Source organism: Anguilla rostrata, chromosome 7 (assembly GCF_018555375.3).
Source record: "Anguilla rostrata isolate EN2019 chromosome 7, ASM1855537v3, whole genome shotgun sequence".
NCBI classification, from domain to species: Eukaryota; Metazoa; Chordata; class Actinopteri; order Anguilliformes; family Anguillidae; genus Anguilla; species Anguilla rostrata.
Window position 1 is genome coordinate 53,122,325 of NC_057939.1, and position 18,111 is coordinate 53,140,435.

An 18,111-nucleotide genomic window follows, 5' to 3' on the forward strand; every position below is an offset into this window, starting at 1 on the left:
AATAACCCCCGCGATACATTAGCATTAAACAAATAAAATAAAATTTTTAAAAGCACTGCTTTGCCTGCTGCTTCCTCACATCATTTCTCTTGCTTCTGAAAATGTGATCAAAGACAGCTCAGTTTGTCCAACTGAATCTCTGACTCAAAAACGATTCATTAAATGGAAAACAGTCCTGCACATAGTCATTTCCCTGTCGAAGGAGTTTATTTTGAGAGTCATGTTAGTCATGTTCAAGGCTTCTTTTAATATTTATACAGCTGGAAATGGGATTCCATCACCTACATTACTAAGACAACAACAGCCTTCCTAGTCTTTTATTTTTCTTGTTAAATTATACTTCCACAAAAAACTGAATTTACAACTCACACTGCAGTGACAGAGCAGAACATAATTTAACTGACTGATACCTTTGACCAAAAAAATTTATTTTGTGTGACACAACCATGTTATAAAGCCTTATTTGCAACGCGGTTGTAAAGTGCCTAGAAAACAGACAGGAGAGGGTTGGGAAAGGGTTCAGTATTTTAAAAGCAGCAGAATGTGCGAGTGAGAGTACTTACTGAATCGACTCTCCCCTTTCATCAGTGACTGAAAACAGTGATTCGCACCCAAAAGGCAGCACTTTAAGTGAAGCCTCTTGAGAAAGGTGGCAAGCAGAGTGAGAACACATTTGCTAAATACTTGCGGAAAGCCTCAGACTGATCGCAGGCCGCCTGACGTCGAGTCAAATGGATTTTTGTTTCATTTAACTAATTTCCGCAATGTGCTGCAGAACTTGTGAGGCTTTGCCTGTCCTTAAGACCAAAGCTGTGCCTCCCATTGGGCAGATCAGGCACTGCACCCAGGGCCCCGCCTTTTCACCCAGGGCCCCACCTTCTCATCTAGGGCCCCACCTTCTCACCTAGGGTCCCACCTTCTCACCTAGGGTCCCACCTTCTCACCTAGGGCCCCCCCTTCTCACCCAGGGCACCACCTTCTCATCTAGGGCCCCACCTTCTCATCTAGGGCCCCACCTTCTCACCTAGGGCCCCCCCTTCTCACCCAGGGCACCACCTTCTCATCTAGGGCCCCACCTTCTCATCTAGGGCCCCACCTTCTCACCCAGGGCCCCACCTTCTCGCCTTCTTTTGACGTTGGTTTCCAAGCAGAAGAAACAGAAGGTGCTTGTTTCGGAAGGGCCCCCAAAAGTCTAGGGACGGCTCTGCTTAAGACAGTCTTCCTTCCCTGTCTGTCTATCCAGTGAAGGTGAACGGGCGATTTTGGCATTTAAATGAATGAATGAATGAATGAATTAATGAATAAATGGTGGAAAGAAGGAGATACAGAGGAAGGGAACAGTCACCTTCAGCAACTGAATGGCACCATTGTTGAGAGCAGCTATCATGACTGCTCCAGGTAACCTAGGTTCACCGAATCAAGTGCCTGAACTCACAAACTGTGCCCCAGTGCACCCACAGCAAAGTCTTTATGGACTTGCAGAGATTAAATGAATTAAGCAAAGGCAAAAAAAAATTCCAAAGGGTTTGAATTTGGATTCATGGGTCCTGGTGAACACGCAGATCAAGAATCTAATCTGACACACAGTTTAATGTCAGGCCCGAAGGGCACTGCACAAATAGTTTTGACTGAGTCTTAAATTCCCATCATGTTTAATCATAATTCAGTTTCTGTCTGCACATACCACAGGGTTTTAGCAAGAAGTTCTTCATAAGTTGTACTTGAAACGGGCAAACTAAAACTAGTAACTAGTGACTAGTAATTTTCTCTAAAAGTGTACAGTTTGACAATGAAAAACAGGTGACTTTATTTAAAATTCCAAAAAAGAATATGTTTCTGCTTTACAAGTTTAAAGACCAGCTGGCATTTGGTTGTAAAAGCGTGGAGACGTGACACACAGGTTGTTTCAGAAATAACAAAAGAAAACTGTCAACCATTCAGGCTCTTACATGGGTGACAGCCGCACATTGTGTCCAAAGTTCAGTAATTATACGCACTTGTGAACAACATATTCTTTTTACCTTTTGCTTGGTACTTAATATTTTAGGGCATTCAATTCAATCATAATGTATCTTTCACCTTGAGTTTCCACAAAGCTTGAGAAATTTGGATACATATTGAACTACTGCGAAAATATATATGACTTGTTTTATTTTTTTTTTGGGTGGGGGGGTGGGGGGGGGGTGCTTCAAAGAACAACTTCAAAGGGCAATTACATGCTGTGTGTGTTAAATTATTCACAACTCAGCAACATGCTAGAATTCCGGCGCTCACTCCGTCCTAATTACTACAGAGATCAATGACTCCATCTACATTCTAGAACGTCCGCGCGACTGGGCGAGCTGGGGGTACTGAGCGTGCCTCTCCTCGCACGTCACGATAAATCTCAATATACTTAAAGCCACACATACCACATGGCAGTTTGTTCTCCTCTGATGAGTTCATTTCATTGATTAATTTATTTGTGAGGGGCGGGGGTGGGGCGGGGGGCGGGGGGGTGTGTGTGTGGGAGGGGGCGGGAATCGAATGAAGACGCAGTCCAGGGAGACGACCGGAGCGAATCTCGCAAACGCTCCAGTTCTAATTTGGAGCCGTTGTAAATGCTCCGTTAACAAAGACAAATTGGTCTGGCAGACGGGAGAAAGAAGTGACACCAAAGAGACGCACACACACACGACCTTGACGGGAATCCACTTTAAGGTTTCACTGTCGGCACGGCCATTTTGAATGCGGCACGCAGAAAGGAGCTTTGTTCCTCCTCCACGAATGGAAATATGAACAGCAACAGGAAAAAAATGGACATAACTTCAAAAAGGTATGAAAATACATTGAGCGACATCGCTGCTACATATCACTTGAAAAATAAAGCAGGAGAATTTTGCTCTCAAAGTAACCCTGCAGTACTTTTTGTTCCGCAGGACTGGCCTTCTGGAGGCATCGAGCGGGAGAGAAAAGTGTAGATTTTTAAATAGAAATGACATTGAGGAGCGTGGCATTGCAGCGGCGCTGAGTCCAGCTCAATTTAACGTCCTCGGGACGCACGATTTACCGCTCCCGAGCAGGGCCCTTCGGTGGAAGGGGGCCTTTTCTCATTCTCATGGTTAAAGAACGAGAGCCAGGCCGGGGGAACGGGTGGTGGGGGGGGGGGGGGGGGGGGTGAAGGTGTCAGAGAGTCACCTCTGGGGTTCTACTGCGGAGAGAGCGGTGCGGGAAAAATAAATAGGACAGTCAGAATGCGCTCCCCTCCAGCACGGACCTCCACGAAGGCAAAAACATTATTTGATGAAATTGGACGGCCGCCACTCCAGCCCCTCTCTACATATGGCCGCCCTCCGTGGAACGGGGGGGGGGGGAGGCGGCGGGGGAGAGTTCACCCGCCTCAGCCGAAAAAACACCCACACAGGGGCTCACGTGCGCAAATACAGACACACGCATACACAGGGACGTGCTTCAACACACGCACTGACACACACACACGCAGACACACTCAAACGCGCACACACAACACGTGCTCACGCACACGCACACACACACACAAGCACACCTACCTGTGCCCGCCCACACGCACACAATCACGCACACAGACACACACACACACGCACGCATGCACTCACTCACACACACGCACGCACACACAAACAAATGTATAACCCAGCACCTTCTTTAAGGCAAGAGCCGTCAAATCAAACAAGAGGGACCTTATTAGTGGGCCTCCAACATGAGCGAAGACTAAGCTTTCTCTCCAAGGGCCACGTCTCCCCGTCATCGCAACACGTCCTCAAGATCAATTTAATCTCCATGTTTTTCTCTTCTTCTCTTTTCATGCACTGTTTTATGTACCTTCGGCTTTCATATGAAAGGAAAGAACGGTTGTGCAGGCGTCCGCGCTTAATTAGAATAATTGACAAACATAATGCACAGGGCACCAGACCGAGCCGTGCGGGAGCATTTTTTCCCCCAGCGTGAGCGATCAGGTCCTGAACTGAAAGGGTTCCTCGCAGAGAAAAAAGAACAGATACTAAAACGCACTCGTTTATTTTGATTAACGGCAGTGCTGCGTTAAGGTTAATGTCGTTCTGAATGACTTGAAGCACTTCTTTTTCTCAGGACTAAACATTCCCGAGCTGTCGGCTGCGTTTAAAACTTCGGCAGGGTCGAGTGCGTCTGGGGTCTCCATAATGGAAGCATTTCTGCAGGCTTTTCGCCGTGTAGAATGTGACCTCCGGTGACTCTTCTTCTCTGTTTGTTTGCGCGGACGCGTGCTGCGTTTCGGTGGATCCGAACGACGGCGATAAGAGCGCGCGAGAGAAAAACGCAACGCCGCCAGAGAGCGAAGCTCAAGGACCAATCGCACGGCTTCAGAGGGGCAGCCTCCATTGGCCCCGGCTACCAGCCAGCATCCAATCAGGGGGGACTCGGAGGGAGCGGGCTTATCGAGGGGGAAGTTGAAACAACGTGATGTGGCACTGCCCCGCAGATGGGGAAACTTCACACCGCACTTTATCTGGAAATGAGTACAGCGGGAATTTAAGGACTCCAGGTAAAAGGCAGGAGAGAGAGAGAGAGAGAGAGAGCGAGCCTTTTTCAATTGGATTATACACCCCGTGCCGGGGTCTGTTTTTATCAGCGAAATATGCCGTCTCAAAGATTAGAATTTAGTTGGTGCTTAGTGGCCAATCCCCCGGCCAAGAGCAGACGGTTTGTGAGTGGGGTGAAGACGAGGGAGACGATGACAGGTCTGGCCGCTTCAGAAATGGAGTTTCGGGCGACTTTCGGGAAGGTGGGGAAAGGTGACAGACAGTTGCTATGGAGAAGCAGGAAGGCAACAGCAGGCCTGCTGAAAAACTGAGGAAACCCCAAAAACGGCCTTTAACCCTGCAGGGTGTGAGGTCACAAGCATGTGATTAGAACGTTCCCAACTGAACGTTCTAATGCTGATGTCACAATCGCTACTGGTGACTGAAAGCAACGGAGTTCCAGAACACTGCCTTTTTGAGAGAGAAAAAAATAAAACCAGCAAAAACCTCCTCTTCAAAGGGTTAGGACAGAAATTGCAGCTGGACCTTCAGTACTGTGTGTACCTGAAGTCTGAACCAAGATTTACTACCACATCTTAATTAAGCTGGCAATAGACAAAGGCTACTAGAGAGGAAGGTAATAATCAGTAATATAATACAGTGGAAACCGCCTGTAGAATTGAATGAATGAATGAATGAATCATTACATTTATAAAACACTTTTCCAGATGCTCAAAGTGACAGATAAATGTCTGAGAAAATACTAGGATCATGAGTTTCATGAGTATGGGTGAATGAATGAAATCTAATGACAAAATTAAAAATGGAGTATTTGCATGTAGTATGTTTGTGCTATGTTATCTACTATGTCACTGTATGTTAAAGGCTTGAAATTAAGCTTCATCCAAGTTTTATTAACATTTCAAATCAGAATATTTCTAACAAACCACTGGATATTCCTTCGCTGTACTATGACCCGTGTGCTGTGCCTTATTCCTGCTCAGACCTCAGGTTTTCTCTGCCTCCCTGTTAGACTGTCTAAATTTATAAAGAAATAACACAACGCCGCCGTTCAGCTCTGCCACTGCTCCGCACCTCCAGAAAGAAATTTTTATTGTGAGCCAGCGCTACAGCAAATATGTTTTGATGAGATTTTTGATAAAAATTCCCCCTCTGCTGGGATCCCCGGGGCTCAGCGGGAACAAGGCGGATTTGACTGCAGACAGAACCTGCAGGCAGTCAGTGCATTAAGATAGGGCCCGGCTTCATAACCGGGCGTGATTGCTTTTCTCGTTGATGGAGCGATAGCACACGCGCTGAGCAGACAGGGCAGGTTGGTGCTGTAATGACTGGAGAGGCTCTTCTGTTTAATGGGGGGGCGGGGGGGTGTAGCTCAAAATTGAACAGTGAGCCATTCTTGTATACAGACACGGGACAGAAAGGCTACATAGCGATATACGGCTATATAGCGAGCCATATAGCCATATACCGACACAGGGCAGAGAAGGACACTGACAAAATGAGACAGCTGAGGGAACTCTTCCTGGGCAGGGACTGGGGAACATAAAGGGTTCAAACGAAACAGGACGGTGAGAGTGGGGGGGGGGTAGGGGTGGCTGGTTTCGGGGAATTTTGAACTGACCAGTTTTTGGTGAGTTTCGTGATTAAAGGGTTGCAAAATTCCCCAAGACAACTGCCGCTAAGCTGGAGAGGTGCGGGGGGCTTAGTGTCACTCAAAATCAGGCTGTCTGAAAAGCACAGGCGACCCCCCCCCTCTGTCCCCCCACCCTCTCCCCACCCATAAGAGCGTAGCTGAGGAGGAGCTTCGTCCCACACAAGCGCACATGCAGCTATATGTTTATCAGCCTCCAGTTCCAGCTCCAGAGTCCAGAGTCTGTATTTACAAGGAAGATGACCGACCGCCTTAGTGGGGAAAAAAAAACAAGGAATAAATGCTTTCAGGGATCATCCGTCTGGAGAGACTTCATCCCTGAAATACCGGCCAAATACCATCACATCCCCTAAAGAGCTGAGCTCTGTGATTCCTCCTCACACCAATCCTACAAGTCAGCACGCAGAGTTATTGCACCTGATTTATCCTGTCATTACTTTGAAAGATTGGGTCCTTCGCAAGCCCACCGCCATTATCTCCAAATGGGATGATGAACAATATTTCATCGTCTTCATTAGAATATTTATTATCGCGTTTCGGGGGCGTCGGGGGGGCGACCACCTGTCACCGTCAACCGTCCCAGTCCCCGTCCCCCCACCCCCGGCGCAGAACGAATTTCGCTGCCTCATCCGGCTCGTCATTACGACTAATCGCTTCGTTTATTCAATTAGACATGCGTCACTTTGAGAAGTCACTGCAGCTCTTAGCACAATTTAGAGCTGGGATCAACTCTCCCCCACAGCATTCTGACATTCGTTATTTTTCTCTCTCTTATTTTTTGGGGCTGTCTTAACCTTTTCGCAATATTTAAAGATAATGCCTCCTGGCTTGCTTTGGACGGACATCAAGGGCTGCTTGATCCTTTTTCATAGGATTTTCTCCACAGTCGCTCTCTCGCCAGACCGAATAACTTTGAAAAGGGAGACGAGATTGCCCTCGGATCTACACGACCGCTTTTCAGCAAATCTTAAAACTTTTCCTTTTTTGATTCGACTAACAGCACAGAATAAAGACCGTCTGTCAAATCACGACCCTTCGTCCACTAAAGCATAGTGAAAATGAATTATCTGAAAAGGTAAAAATTCATAATCTAACGCGATGTAGGGATTGTATTTGATTAATGCACTTGCCGTTCTGCACATCCAGTATGTGATGCTTGTCGAGTGTCCAGCCACCCATGTTGGATGCATCCAGTTCATATCCCTGCAAAATCGCCGTCCTTTTCTCCCACAGAATCAGATCCAGGCAAGATTCATACTCGAACCCCACGGACACTGTAGTGATAATAAAACAAACATGAGAACAGAGTGCCAACATTTGATGCTGGCATAAAAACACAGCCTTTTAAATTTCTGACTTAATATTATTTTAAGCCTCTATAGTGATCTATAGTACCTCTCTGAGGAAAGTTTATGATAGCCAATCACATTATGATAGCAACATTAAAATCCTGGATAACCGTGAACAAATTGAGTGAAAACGACAGAAAAGATGTGAAATCAGACACTACAGCCTTGGGGCACAAAGGAAGTGTTATACCTGGACATCACATAATATCTCCTATCTTAAAACAAAGAGATTCTGGGGCTGCTGGATAGCTCACTCAGTAAGAGCTCTGCCTGAGTACCATAGTATGGGATTGAATCAGACACATGTCAGTGCCGGCTGTGGCCAGCAGGGGCAGCGCAAGGGATTGCCCAAGGGGTATATGGGAGTGATTCAGTCAGCATGGATAGCCATATTCACTGCTTGAAGGACCCCTGTTGGTCGTCCTGGAATTTGTAGTTTGCTCTCTGAGCACACGCGTATGATTGGGTCTCCTCCGCCCCTGCTCTGCGTGCGCACGGCTTGTGGCTGCGGTGTGAATAGAAGCATCTGGCTGACGCCGCATGTTTCGAAGGAGAACTGGGAGTTCGCTTCAATTCCCTGAGCCGGCAGCAGGGGGCATATGTGAGCATGCCTATACATAGTTCCAAATTTGTGGATCAAAATTGAAAATAAATAAATACATAAAATAATGACATTCCAATTAAAAAAGAATGTGAATCTATTAAAGTGAGGACCTTATTTAACATTGACAAATTATATTTTATCTCACCATATGCTGTCGAAGTTTAAATAAAACATCTGTCAGTACGTTTCAGTTAAAAATGCCAAGTAGTTACAGTATGGTGGAATAACAACAACTGCAAATATTTATTGTGAGATTAAAACACCTCTTCATCAGCAGAGGGACTATGACTAATACAAGTAGAAGCAACAGCAAAAAGTGAAATGACCTTCAGAATTTGTGTTTCTTCCAGTGGTTCTGTAGGTTAATTACACTTTCAAGACACAACAGTCAGCAAAAGAGCCCTGGCCTTCTATAAACACGGCAATGCAGCTTTTTTATTAACTTATTTTTTTACATAGCATGCAATTTCTAATTTCAAACGGCAGACACCACAAACCACTAAAAAAAAAATAAGAGCAAGAACCACCTCTGTGGCGGGGTTTGAAACCTAAAATGTTTCCCATTTGTGACATCACATTTTCAAAAAAAGATAAGGAGTACGAGACTCACCCACTGCCTCCGAGAGGCCGTAGACCCGCTGGTTGTAGGCGTCGGTCTTGTCCCAGATGAAGGTGTAGGACAGGTTGGGCGAGGCGGGGAACCACTTCTGGAAGAGCCGTCCCACCACGGCCACCATCAGGTGCACCTTCATCAGGTTGAAGGGGACGTTGGCCTGGGTCATGGTCACCTTCAGGACGGGCTTGTAGCCCGACGCCCGGGAGCTCAGGTACACCAGGTTGAGGTCGCTCCCCGGTATGGCCGTCTCTTCCTGAAGGACCTTCGATTCAAAGCAGACCCCCACACACACCCCCCCCAGGCGTGAGCGTGCTGGAACCCCCAGTCTGAGGGCCTTTGAGTCCCGCCACTTCAAAGAGCACTGCCCGAAGAGGCATTAACATTTCCAAATCCGCCACTCGCCATCGGATATCTCCCTCAGCTGGGCCTCAGTGCCACTAGTGTGTGTGTGTGTGTGTGTGTGTGTGTGTGTGATTTAAAAAAAAACACAGTTTATTTTACATTCCCCCCTCTTACACTCATTATAAGTGGAGAAGTTGCCTAATATTTCCATTCTGTGCATGTATAAATATGTCAGACAGCACATAATACCATAATAGCCCGTTTGAACTCACTAAAGGGTTTATTTTCCCAATGCCAGGACCACTTCTGATGAATTCACACAAGGGGTCTCAGCCTCTCTTTGAAACGGGGGAAACAGACTTAAAACGATTTAAAACAACAAACAAAATTTAACACCCGAGATTTTCATTTCCCCTTCATACCGAAAAAAAGATAGTCACGCTCCCCCCTGAACAGACAATAATCCCCTTCATTCTGTGAAACATTTTAGAGCAATACAAAGCCAAAACGAGAACATTTTGACTGGAATAAAAAGGAGGGGACATGAGAGTGATACAAAGCCTTTAGTTTCCGAATGCAAGAAATCATGTAGCACTGTTCCCGTGTCACATTTGGGATTAAAACATGAATAAATAAAATCAAACAGCCTGCAATATATGTTTAACTTAGAGAGCCACGCCAGACCCTCCTTCAAAGGATAAGGGAGGTCCTTAAAAAACGAAAAGCAACAACAAAACGCTTCAAATTCACTGTGTGTGCCAGCAGCCATAATCAGTGTCTTCTTATTTGTAATTGCAGTTAATCAATTTTCCATTATAATCACAGTAGATAAAAAAAAACCTATTGTGTCAAGCAATTTTATTTGCTATACAAGTGTTTTCCTTCTGGATCGACAAGATACAGGAATTATTCTACACACTGACCCTCCTCCCGATCACCAATTATACCTGCAGAGTTAATGGTAGGCTCTCCCCAGCTTTAAACAAATAGGCAGTAAAAGATCCCATTATTACCTGGGGTTTCATTGGTCTGCAGCGGGAGGGCCAATCATTACATTCAGGGAAATGGCATGATTTTATAAGTGAAATGGATGAGTATAATTAATATTTAACATGAGCATGTATAAGAATAAATGGAAGAGATTGAGCAGTCTCATCTCCAGTCTGTATAAAGCAGCATAGCAGCAATGTCGAGCAGTGGGAGAATTATGTAGACTTTTACAGCCAGCCTGCCAACTTAAACCAGAAAATATTGAAAACACGATGATAAGCAAGCCAAGTGCTATCAAAACCAGGCAATAAAACACTATCTCCACAGCCTATTCAGATCACACCAAACTAAACCCAGCTGAATGGGGGCTCATTACGAGGGTAGTGTTTACAAAATTACAAAAAAAAAAAAAGAATTAATAAAAAACAATGTGTTGCAGTGTTTCTAAACAATGGGCATAAATTTGATGACACTATGAATGATCCCTCTACTGTATGAACGATCCTATTCATCAATGATCCCTTGTGAAAATGAGTATACTTGAGCATACTAAGAGTATAATTATATAAACTTTAATTATACTTCAACTACTCTAAATTACGAAATAGTACATTTTAGTTATATTTTAGCATACTGTTTTTTTTTTTACATGAGATCCTTCAAAAGAGCTACATAACACCTTCATAAGAAGTACACTGCCCCTTCATAAGCATTACATATCCATTCATAAACGCTTATTTTCAATAACTGCACATAGGCATATAGTGTGTCATTTGGTATGTCAGGGCAATGACACATCCTGCCTCATTGGTCATATAGCACACCAAATGCCTATTTGCGCTTACTGACATGCAGTTTTTATTCATGTTTATGCAGTGCTCATCAAGGCGCTATGTAATGATTATGAAGGACTTACCAGATCATTACCAACCTTTTTTTTCCCCTCAACTAAGTGACTGCTGTATAAATATAATGAAAAGCCAAGGCCTTATCTTACAGCCTCTATTTTATGCAGTGCCGGTTCTAGTGTAAGGAAGGGCTATATTACATAAAACAGAGTAATGGAACCTCTATGGATAGCCAGTTTGTTAGGGTACATTAGCATTCACTGAAGATATATTTCCCCTGCCTGACAGCTCCTTCTAGTCAGTGGGCCCCCAAAAGAACAAAATGGGAGACACTTTGGAAGCATAGGGATGATTTTTTAAAAACTATTTCATGCTTGCCCGGCTTTCGTTTTTGTCCAGCAGACACAGAGAAATGTAATTACCACTAATTCCAGAAAGTAATCGTTTCCCCTCAGCCTCGGACTTGGCGGTTCTCACTCCGCTCCGCGACTCTTCGCGTTGTACTGACACGTTTATGAGACTTGGGATTTTTCCGGTTCGCCGCGTCCCAGAGCTCCGGTCCACAGGACCGCTGTGTGTGTGTGTTTTCCTGTTGTCTGGCTCGCCGCGGCGGCCGTTCCGTCGGTCGTCCGCCGTCCTCACTACACGGGTAATTTGCGCCGCGTACGTCCCTCACGTTCACAAACGACTCGGAGACGCCTAATTGGAAGCTGCTGATGATCCCATGAGCCTCGCCGGCCTGAACATTCATTATTTTCACACATCTGTGCGACCGTGAAAGGCTCTTTTGTTTTTGTCACCACAGGCATGCCGTCTAATTCACTTTGACCACTGAGACAGAGCAAACAGCTGAGTCCCACCAATATACAGTAAATGGACTGAATAAAAAGAGATTTTAACTAATGATGCCATCATATGCAGCACTTCCTTGTATTTAATTGTGATTCAGTATTTCTTTATGGTCCTTTAACACCTGTGACAAGCTCAACAGCGTCTCACATATTAAAGGGTGGTTCTTGCTTGCCTGCATCTCAGTTCTTGCTCACCTGTGTCTCAGTTACGCATGTTTGGCTGTTGCTAACCTGTATCTCACTGCTTGCACGGCTGGTTCTTGCTCACCTGTGTCTTAGTTACACATGGTTAGTTCGATTGCTCACCTGTGTCTCAGTTCTTGCTCACCTGTATCTCAGTCCTTGCTCACCTGTGTCTCAGTTCTTGCTGACCTGTGTCTCAGTTCTTGCTCACCAGTGTCTCAGTCCTTGCTCACCTGTGTCTCAGTTCTTGGTCACCTGTGTCTCAGTTCTTGCTCATCTGTGTCTCAGTTCTTGCTCAACTGCATCTCAGTTATTGATCGCCTGTATCTCAGTCACACACGGTTGGTTCTAGCTCACCTGCATCTCAGTTCTCGCTCACCTGTGTCTCAGGAATGATGGGGCTGTCCTCGGGGGAGGACCTGAAGAAGGTGGAGAGCGGGGAGGAGACGATGAGGGGGCTGGGCCTGACGAAGCCGCTCAGGTCGCAGCTGGGGATGTCGTTCTCCTCCTTCTTCATCACCAGGGTGTCCATCACGTAGAAGACGTTCCAGGGGATCCAGACGGTGCGGTACTGGGTGAGGAAGGGCGAGCGCTCGAAGCTCAGGGTCAGAGACGCCCCGCCGTTGGCCAGCACGTCGAACCTGGACCCCCCCCAAAAAAAAACACCACTCCGTTTTAACCCTTCGAGTGTCTCTCTTTACCTTCTCTCCGGCTCAGATTTCGCCCTTGTCTAGCGGTGCGAGGACAGCCATTTCAGACAAAAATAAAAACGCACCGGAATTTCCCAGAAGGCCAGAGCCAGGATGATTTCCCCCCCCCCTAATTGAATTGTCAATTCTCTGCCCTTTCGGTCGCCCTGCAGCTGGTGTGCGGGATATTACTGCAGAGAATCTGCTTTGTTCCCAAACACTTCTAGACTGGTGGCGGGGATAAAAAAAAAAACGAAAGTAAAAACAGCATGGACCAATGCACCGGTACAGCGTTTGTGCAGTTTCTGCAGCTGAAACCACGACATTGATGTTAAGCGTCAGGGAAGGAATTTGTGATTTTGAAATGGAGAGCAGCCCTGTTAGGCAGTGTCCTATATTCTGTTGGCCCTATATTACCCATGGGATGGACCTCTCTGTGAGGACACAAACACACACAAACACACACACATGCAAACACACGCATGCACACACATTCACAGATGCACATGCATCTAAGCATGCACACGCATGCACACAAACACATGCATACATGCACTCACACATGCACACACTCATGCGTGCACGCATTGTATTTTCACAATTTGAACGGATACGGTAGCCCACCAAGCATGATTATCTGGTGACAATTTCCATGCCTTCTGTTAGAAAAGTTCCAGGGTGGAACATCTGGAGAAATCATCTGATCTCAGACACCAAGCAGCAGCTATTTCAGCACATTGTACCTCATGAAGAAAGCATCTGCAGCCATTTAACCTCTTATGCTTCAACTTTCTTGTGTCTCCAGCACGGCGACACACCTATGCTGAACATATGTTTCACGTAAATATAACATTATTGCACCTCTCTCTCACGAGATGTGAAAATTAATCTGAGCAATATATATATTTATATATAAATACACACACACCCATAACTCCCTGAGCATTTCGCAGGAAGGGGTGATGTATCACATAATGAACTGGTCTTATATTCTTGTTAAAAAAAAGAATAAAAAAAAGAGGTCAAACGGTTCTGTGTAATACCACAGTGCTATTTTTACAACAACTGAAAGCTGCCAGATACCCTGATTGATTCTGTCCTTGCGGATCCAATGCATTTTAAACAGGCCTGTTTTTAAACGGCTTCTTCCACCGTCGCATTTGCATGAGATAATCTGGCCGGGGTCACTTTCCGCTCTGGCGCGTTTCGAAAACAGAACGAAATGAATTAAAGGTAAAGTCAACATAAGCCGCAACAATACTTTAATAGGTGCTGTAATTCGCTTGCATATGCTCACGGGCCTAATCTCAGCCCGCTCCGAGCATGCACAGCCAGCTTCATCTGAGATATCTGCAGGTGCGCCAAACACTGAAAGGTCAGGCCTCCACCAGACACGTTTACACAGCAGAGCAGCCACCCAGCATGTTGTGCGGCGTGAGCGTGTATGTGTGTGTGCATGTGTGTGTGCGCATGTGTTGTGTGTGTGTGTTGTGTGCGTGTGTGTGTTGTGTGCTTGTGTGTGTGTGTGGGTGCGCATGTGTGAGTCTGTGTGTGTGCGTGCGCTCGTACATTTTTGCGTGTGTGTGTATGCGTGTGTGTGTGTGTGTGTGTGTGCGCTTACGTGTGTGTGTGTGTGTGCTCAGGTGTGTGTGTGTGTGTGTGCGCGCTTACATGTGTGTGTGTGTGTGTGTGTGTGTGTGTGTGCTTAGGTGTGTGTGTGTGTGTGCGCGCTTACGTGTGTGTGCTTTGGTGTGTGTGTGTGTGTGTGTGTGTGCTTAGGTGTGTGTGTGTGTGTGTGTGCGCTTACGTGTGTGTGTGTGTGTGTGTGTGTGTGTGTGTGCTTAGGTGTGTGTGTGTGTGTGTGTGTGTACGGGACACGTACATGCCGTCCTGCCGTGTGATGGTGAAGCCCTGGTCCGGGTAGTGCACGAAGGACACGTTGACCCCGATGAGAGGCGTCCCGTCCGCAGTCAGCACCTGACCCCTGATGATGGACACCAGGCTGGGAGGAGCAAACACACACAACATGGCCGCCGTCAACATCTGCAGTCCCGCTAGACCACTGCCCTGCTGAGTTAACAATGAGCGCACACACACACACACACACACACACACAGACACACACACACACACACACACACATACGAGCACACACACACGTGCACACACGCATGCTCACACAGACACACACACACACACACACAGACACACCATTGCCCCTTTTAACCTCGCATAAATCTTATTCTTTCAACGTCCTGGAAATTATTCTGCTTATAATCTGATGCAAATTGCCCCCTCAGAAAACACAAGGCATCAATATTCCAACAATGAATACGCGTTTTTTTTTCTCTCAACAATAAAACCTCTGTTGTCATTTAGGTTACAGCTTGCCGGAAACCTTGCATTTCAAATTAACGTTCAGGTCATTAGTAAAACTTACAGGGAGTGCGAGCAGAGGCCTTGTGTGGGGGGGGGGGGTGGAGGGGGGGGCGGCGACGGGCGCCTCCTAACTACCTGAGCACACCTGTAATCAACTCCGGTGTGCCACGGCATCGCTGCCGCCACATTCGGCTGTCATCGCTCAGAGGGCTGCGGGACACTCGCCCTTATTTACCGCTTTATTTGCAGGTCATAACAGCTCCTGCATTCCCCTGTTTCCCCATGCTGATGACAAGCACTGTACAACGAACCCGCATCTGTTATGTTCACCTCCGGAAATCAAGTCCACTTAAAAGCGCCGCAACTTCACTCTATCCACTGGCCCCATCAATCTCCGTCCTGGAGTCTACCAGGCCCAACACAACCTCCAAGTAAACGTATCATAAATCTACCCGTATAAACTAAATGCGTTAATAATTTATGCCGCTGTTTTTTTAACACCGTGAAACAATAGGCGTCACCAGACCTGGGTCAAATACGTATTTGTTTTGCATTCAAATACTTTTCTGTGCTCTGTTGATCTTGCCTGGTGTAATTGGGCCTGCCAATAAGACCAGAAGGCGGGGCTTGCACTTTCTGAGAGTATTTCATTGGTTCCAATACACCAGACAAGATCAGTAAAGCGTAGGAAAGTATTTGAATCCAAAGAAAATACGTATTTGACCCAGGTCTGGGCGTCACTACCACGGTCTCTTTCCCTGCTTGCGCATTTCAGAGTGCTGTGTAATTGAGGGAAATGTATGCCCACTGAATGCGATGAAAAGGAAGTGATCTATATGCGATAAAAAAGGGTAAATGTTTTCACAGCTTGTCATTGCTGTAGTCATAAAACTCAACAGTATGTGAACGCTACTCTTTTGTTTTTTTGGCAAAAGTCTGTGGTTGACACTGGTTTTGCAACATTTAAAATTTTTATTTATTTATTTATTTTTTAAATGACCATGCACTGCAAAAGCTGTCTACACCAACCGTTCACCCCACAGGCTGACCGCATTCCCAGGCAAAAATACAGAAGACGCTTAGAATATCCCGTCCTTCATGAACTGGGGGGGAAAAAAAGTGACTTTACCCAAAATGCAGCAACACCAGCTGCTTTCATTTAGGACTCCTCCATGCATGCGTGTAAGAGCAGTATTCCGATCATAAATTCGGCGCTCGGAGCGGGCGAGACGGTGGCCCCCGGACCCTGGGCTAATTTGACGCGTAATGGTCCGTAGGCGGGAAATCTCAGACGTTTAAGACATCATTAGCTCTCATTACGCTCCCTCTCCTGACCAATAAGCCCACCTGAACTCTCCACAAAACCAGACGCGCAAAAAAAAAAAAAAAGAAAAAACGCCAATTCTGGCTTCCTGAAAAAATCTGCTTTTAACACGACGGTGGCGGCATACCTCATTAGGTAAGACTCCGCTACCAGTGATTTGCAGTCTGTTCGTCTATTACGGACAGAACTGGGCTACATCGCAGAGGATGACCCGTAAAGAACTGGTTTGATCGTTTCTGATTGGACTGTTGAGAAAGCTAGAAGACTATACGAGCGCAATTTGCAATCATGCAATTACGGTTATTTGATTAAAGCAAAATACATCAAACACAAAAATGGATCATCTTCGTCGGTTTGATTGTATTCTGCCTCAGCTCTATAAGAGGGAGTACCGTATGTTCCCTGTTTGATTGCAGGAATGACAACAGAAGAAATTATGTAAAATTGTTCCATTATAGTACAGTGCATAAACACAGCTTGCGTACGTACAATAGAGGAACACACAGATGAACACAACAAGCTTGCAGGAACTCCGTGCCGTGTCGACAGCAAACAAGTTACAATAGCTAACGTCCATATCCATATTCAAGAGAGCGCTGTCGTTAGAATTAATGCATTATTTATTTTAGATTTGTGTGAAAACTTTTGATAAGGAATATTCCGGATCGTTCCACACATCGGAGAAGCGTGTTCTCAAAGTCCCCACATTTGCTTTCATTTTTCCCTCCACCGACTGCCAAGCGAAAGCTCTTGCATATGTTCATTATCAAATACAGATGCGCCGCGGTTATGACAAAAATACATTTCTAAATTAAATCACGACTGGAAACAAGCTTTTGAAGCGAGGCACTTAAACCGTAAGTGCACCCTACTGGATCATGCTTTTTTTTTTTTGCATCTGAGTTTACAAAAATACTGTCAGAAACATAATCTTTTCAATTCATGTTAATGTGACTGAGCAGCAGCCTATATATTTTTATGGACAAGGGCATAAATCTGCTCTCTATCCTTTTCAACAGGCACTGTTCAGCATGACCACAGCTTGGACATCAAGAAGACAACACAATACATTCAACAACTCAGCACAATCAGAAATTTAGGAAGGCTTCTTTCTACAAGCCTCATAATAAGAGTGCACTGACCGATTTTTTTATTGACATCTTTTCATTGACAACAACGATAACAATACAAAATGCAGCTCAACGGCCAATCACGTTTGAAGATCAATTAAAAATCTCACAGTTTCTAAACTAGTCGTCCATCCATCATTGAGTAGCAAACACAAACTCCAGCCACCCAGTCATCAGCAAGGCATTATGGGCCTTAATAGAGAACACCAGCAGGGCAAATAATGCAAATATTTTAATTTCAGGGCTGTCTTTTTACAACCAATAAGTACAGTAAACGTGTATGTCTGAGGTAAACCTGAAGGATACCTGAACCTCTTAAAAAAATGAGGACCCATAATCATTTATGGGTGCTGTACTGTACACGCAAATATGGTCAGTTTACAAGATTACTCATAATGACCTCTGCATAAAGACTTCAACGCTGTGCAAATAATTTTTCCAGCTTTGTCAAAAAAAAAAAACAGCGGTATCATCTCTAATTGGATTGAAGGCGGGATATGATCAGGGTTTCTGCACATATCTTTTCATTGCATAGAATCTCCCCATGGAAAGTGCGCTGTAATTACACAACACTGGGTTTAGTTTAATCCTTTCTACTGTCCTCAACATGAATACTT

At 45.5% G+C, this 18,111-nt stretch overlaps 1 protein-coding gene across 13 annotated transcripts in view; it reads right to left on the minus strand.

The window, feature by feature from the left end:
* The window catches only part of si:dkey-237h12.3 (teneurin-3), a 335,946-nt gene that overhangs the window by 21,106 nt on the left and 296,729 nt on the right, over positions 1-18,111 (minus strand). For all 13 annotated transcript variants that reach the window (XM_064345147.1, XM_064345148.1, XM_064345156.1 and 10 more), the window contains 4 exons: positions 14,544-14,663; positions 12,352-12,613; positions 8,753-9,020; positions 7,320-7,463 (listed from right to left, as the gene is read on the minus strand). In XM_064345147.1, the coding sequence (XP_064201217.1) occupies positions 7,320-7,463; positions 8,753-9,020; positions 12,352-12,613; positions 14,544-14,663 (794 nt within the window). The remainder of the gene's footprint in view (positions 1-7,319; positions 7,464-8,752; positions 9,021-12,351; positions 12,614-14,543; positions 14,664-18,111) is intronic.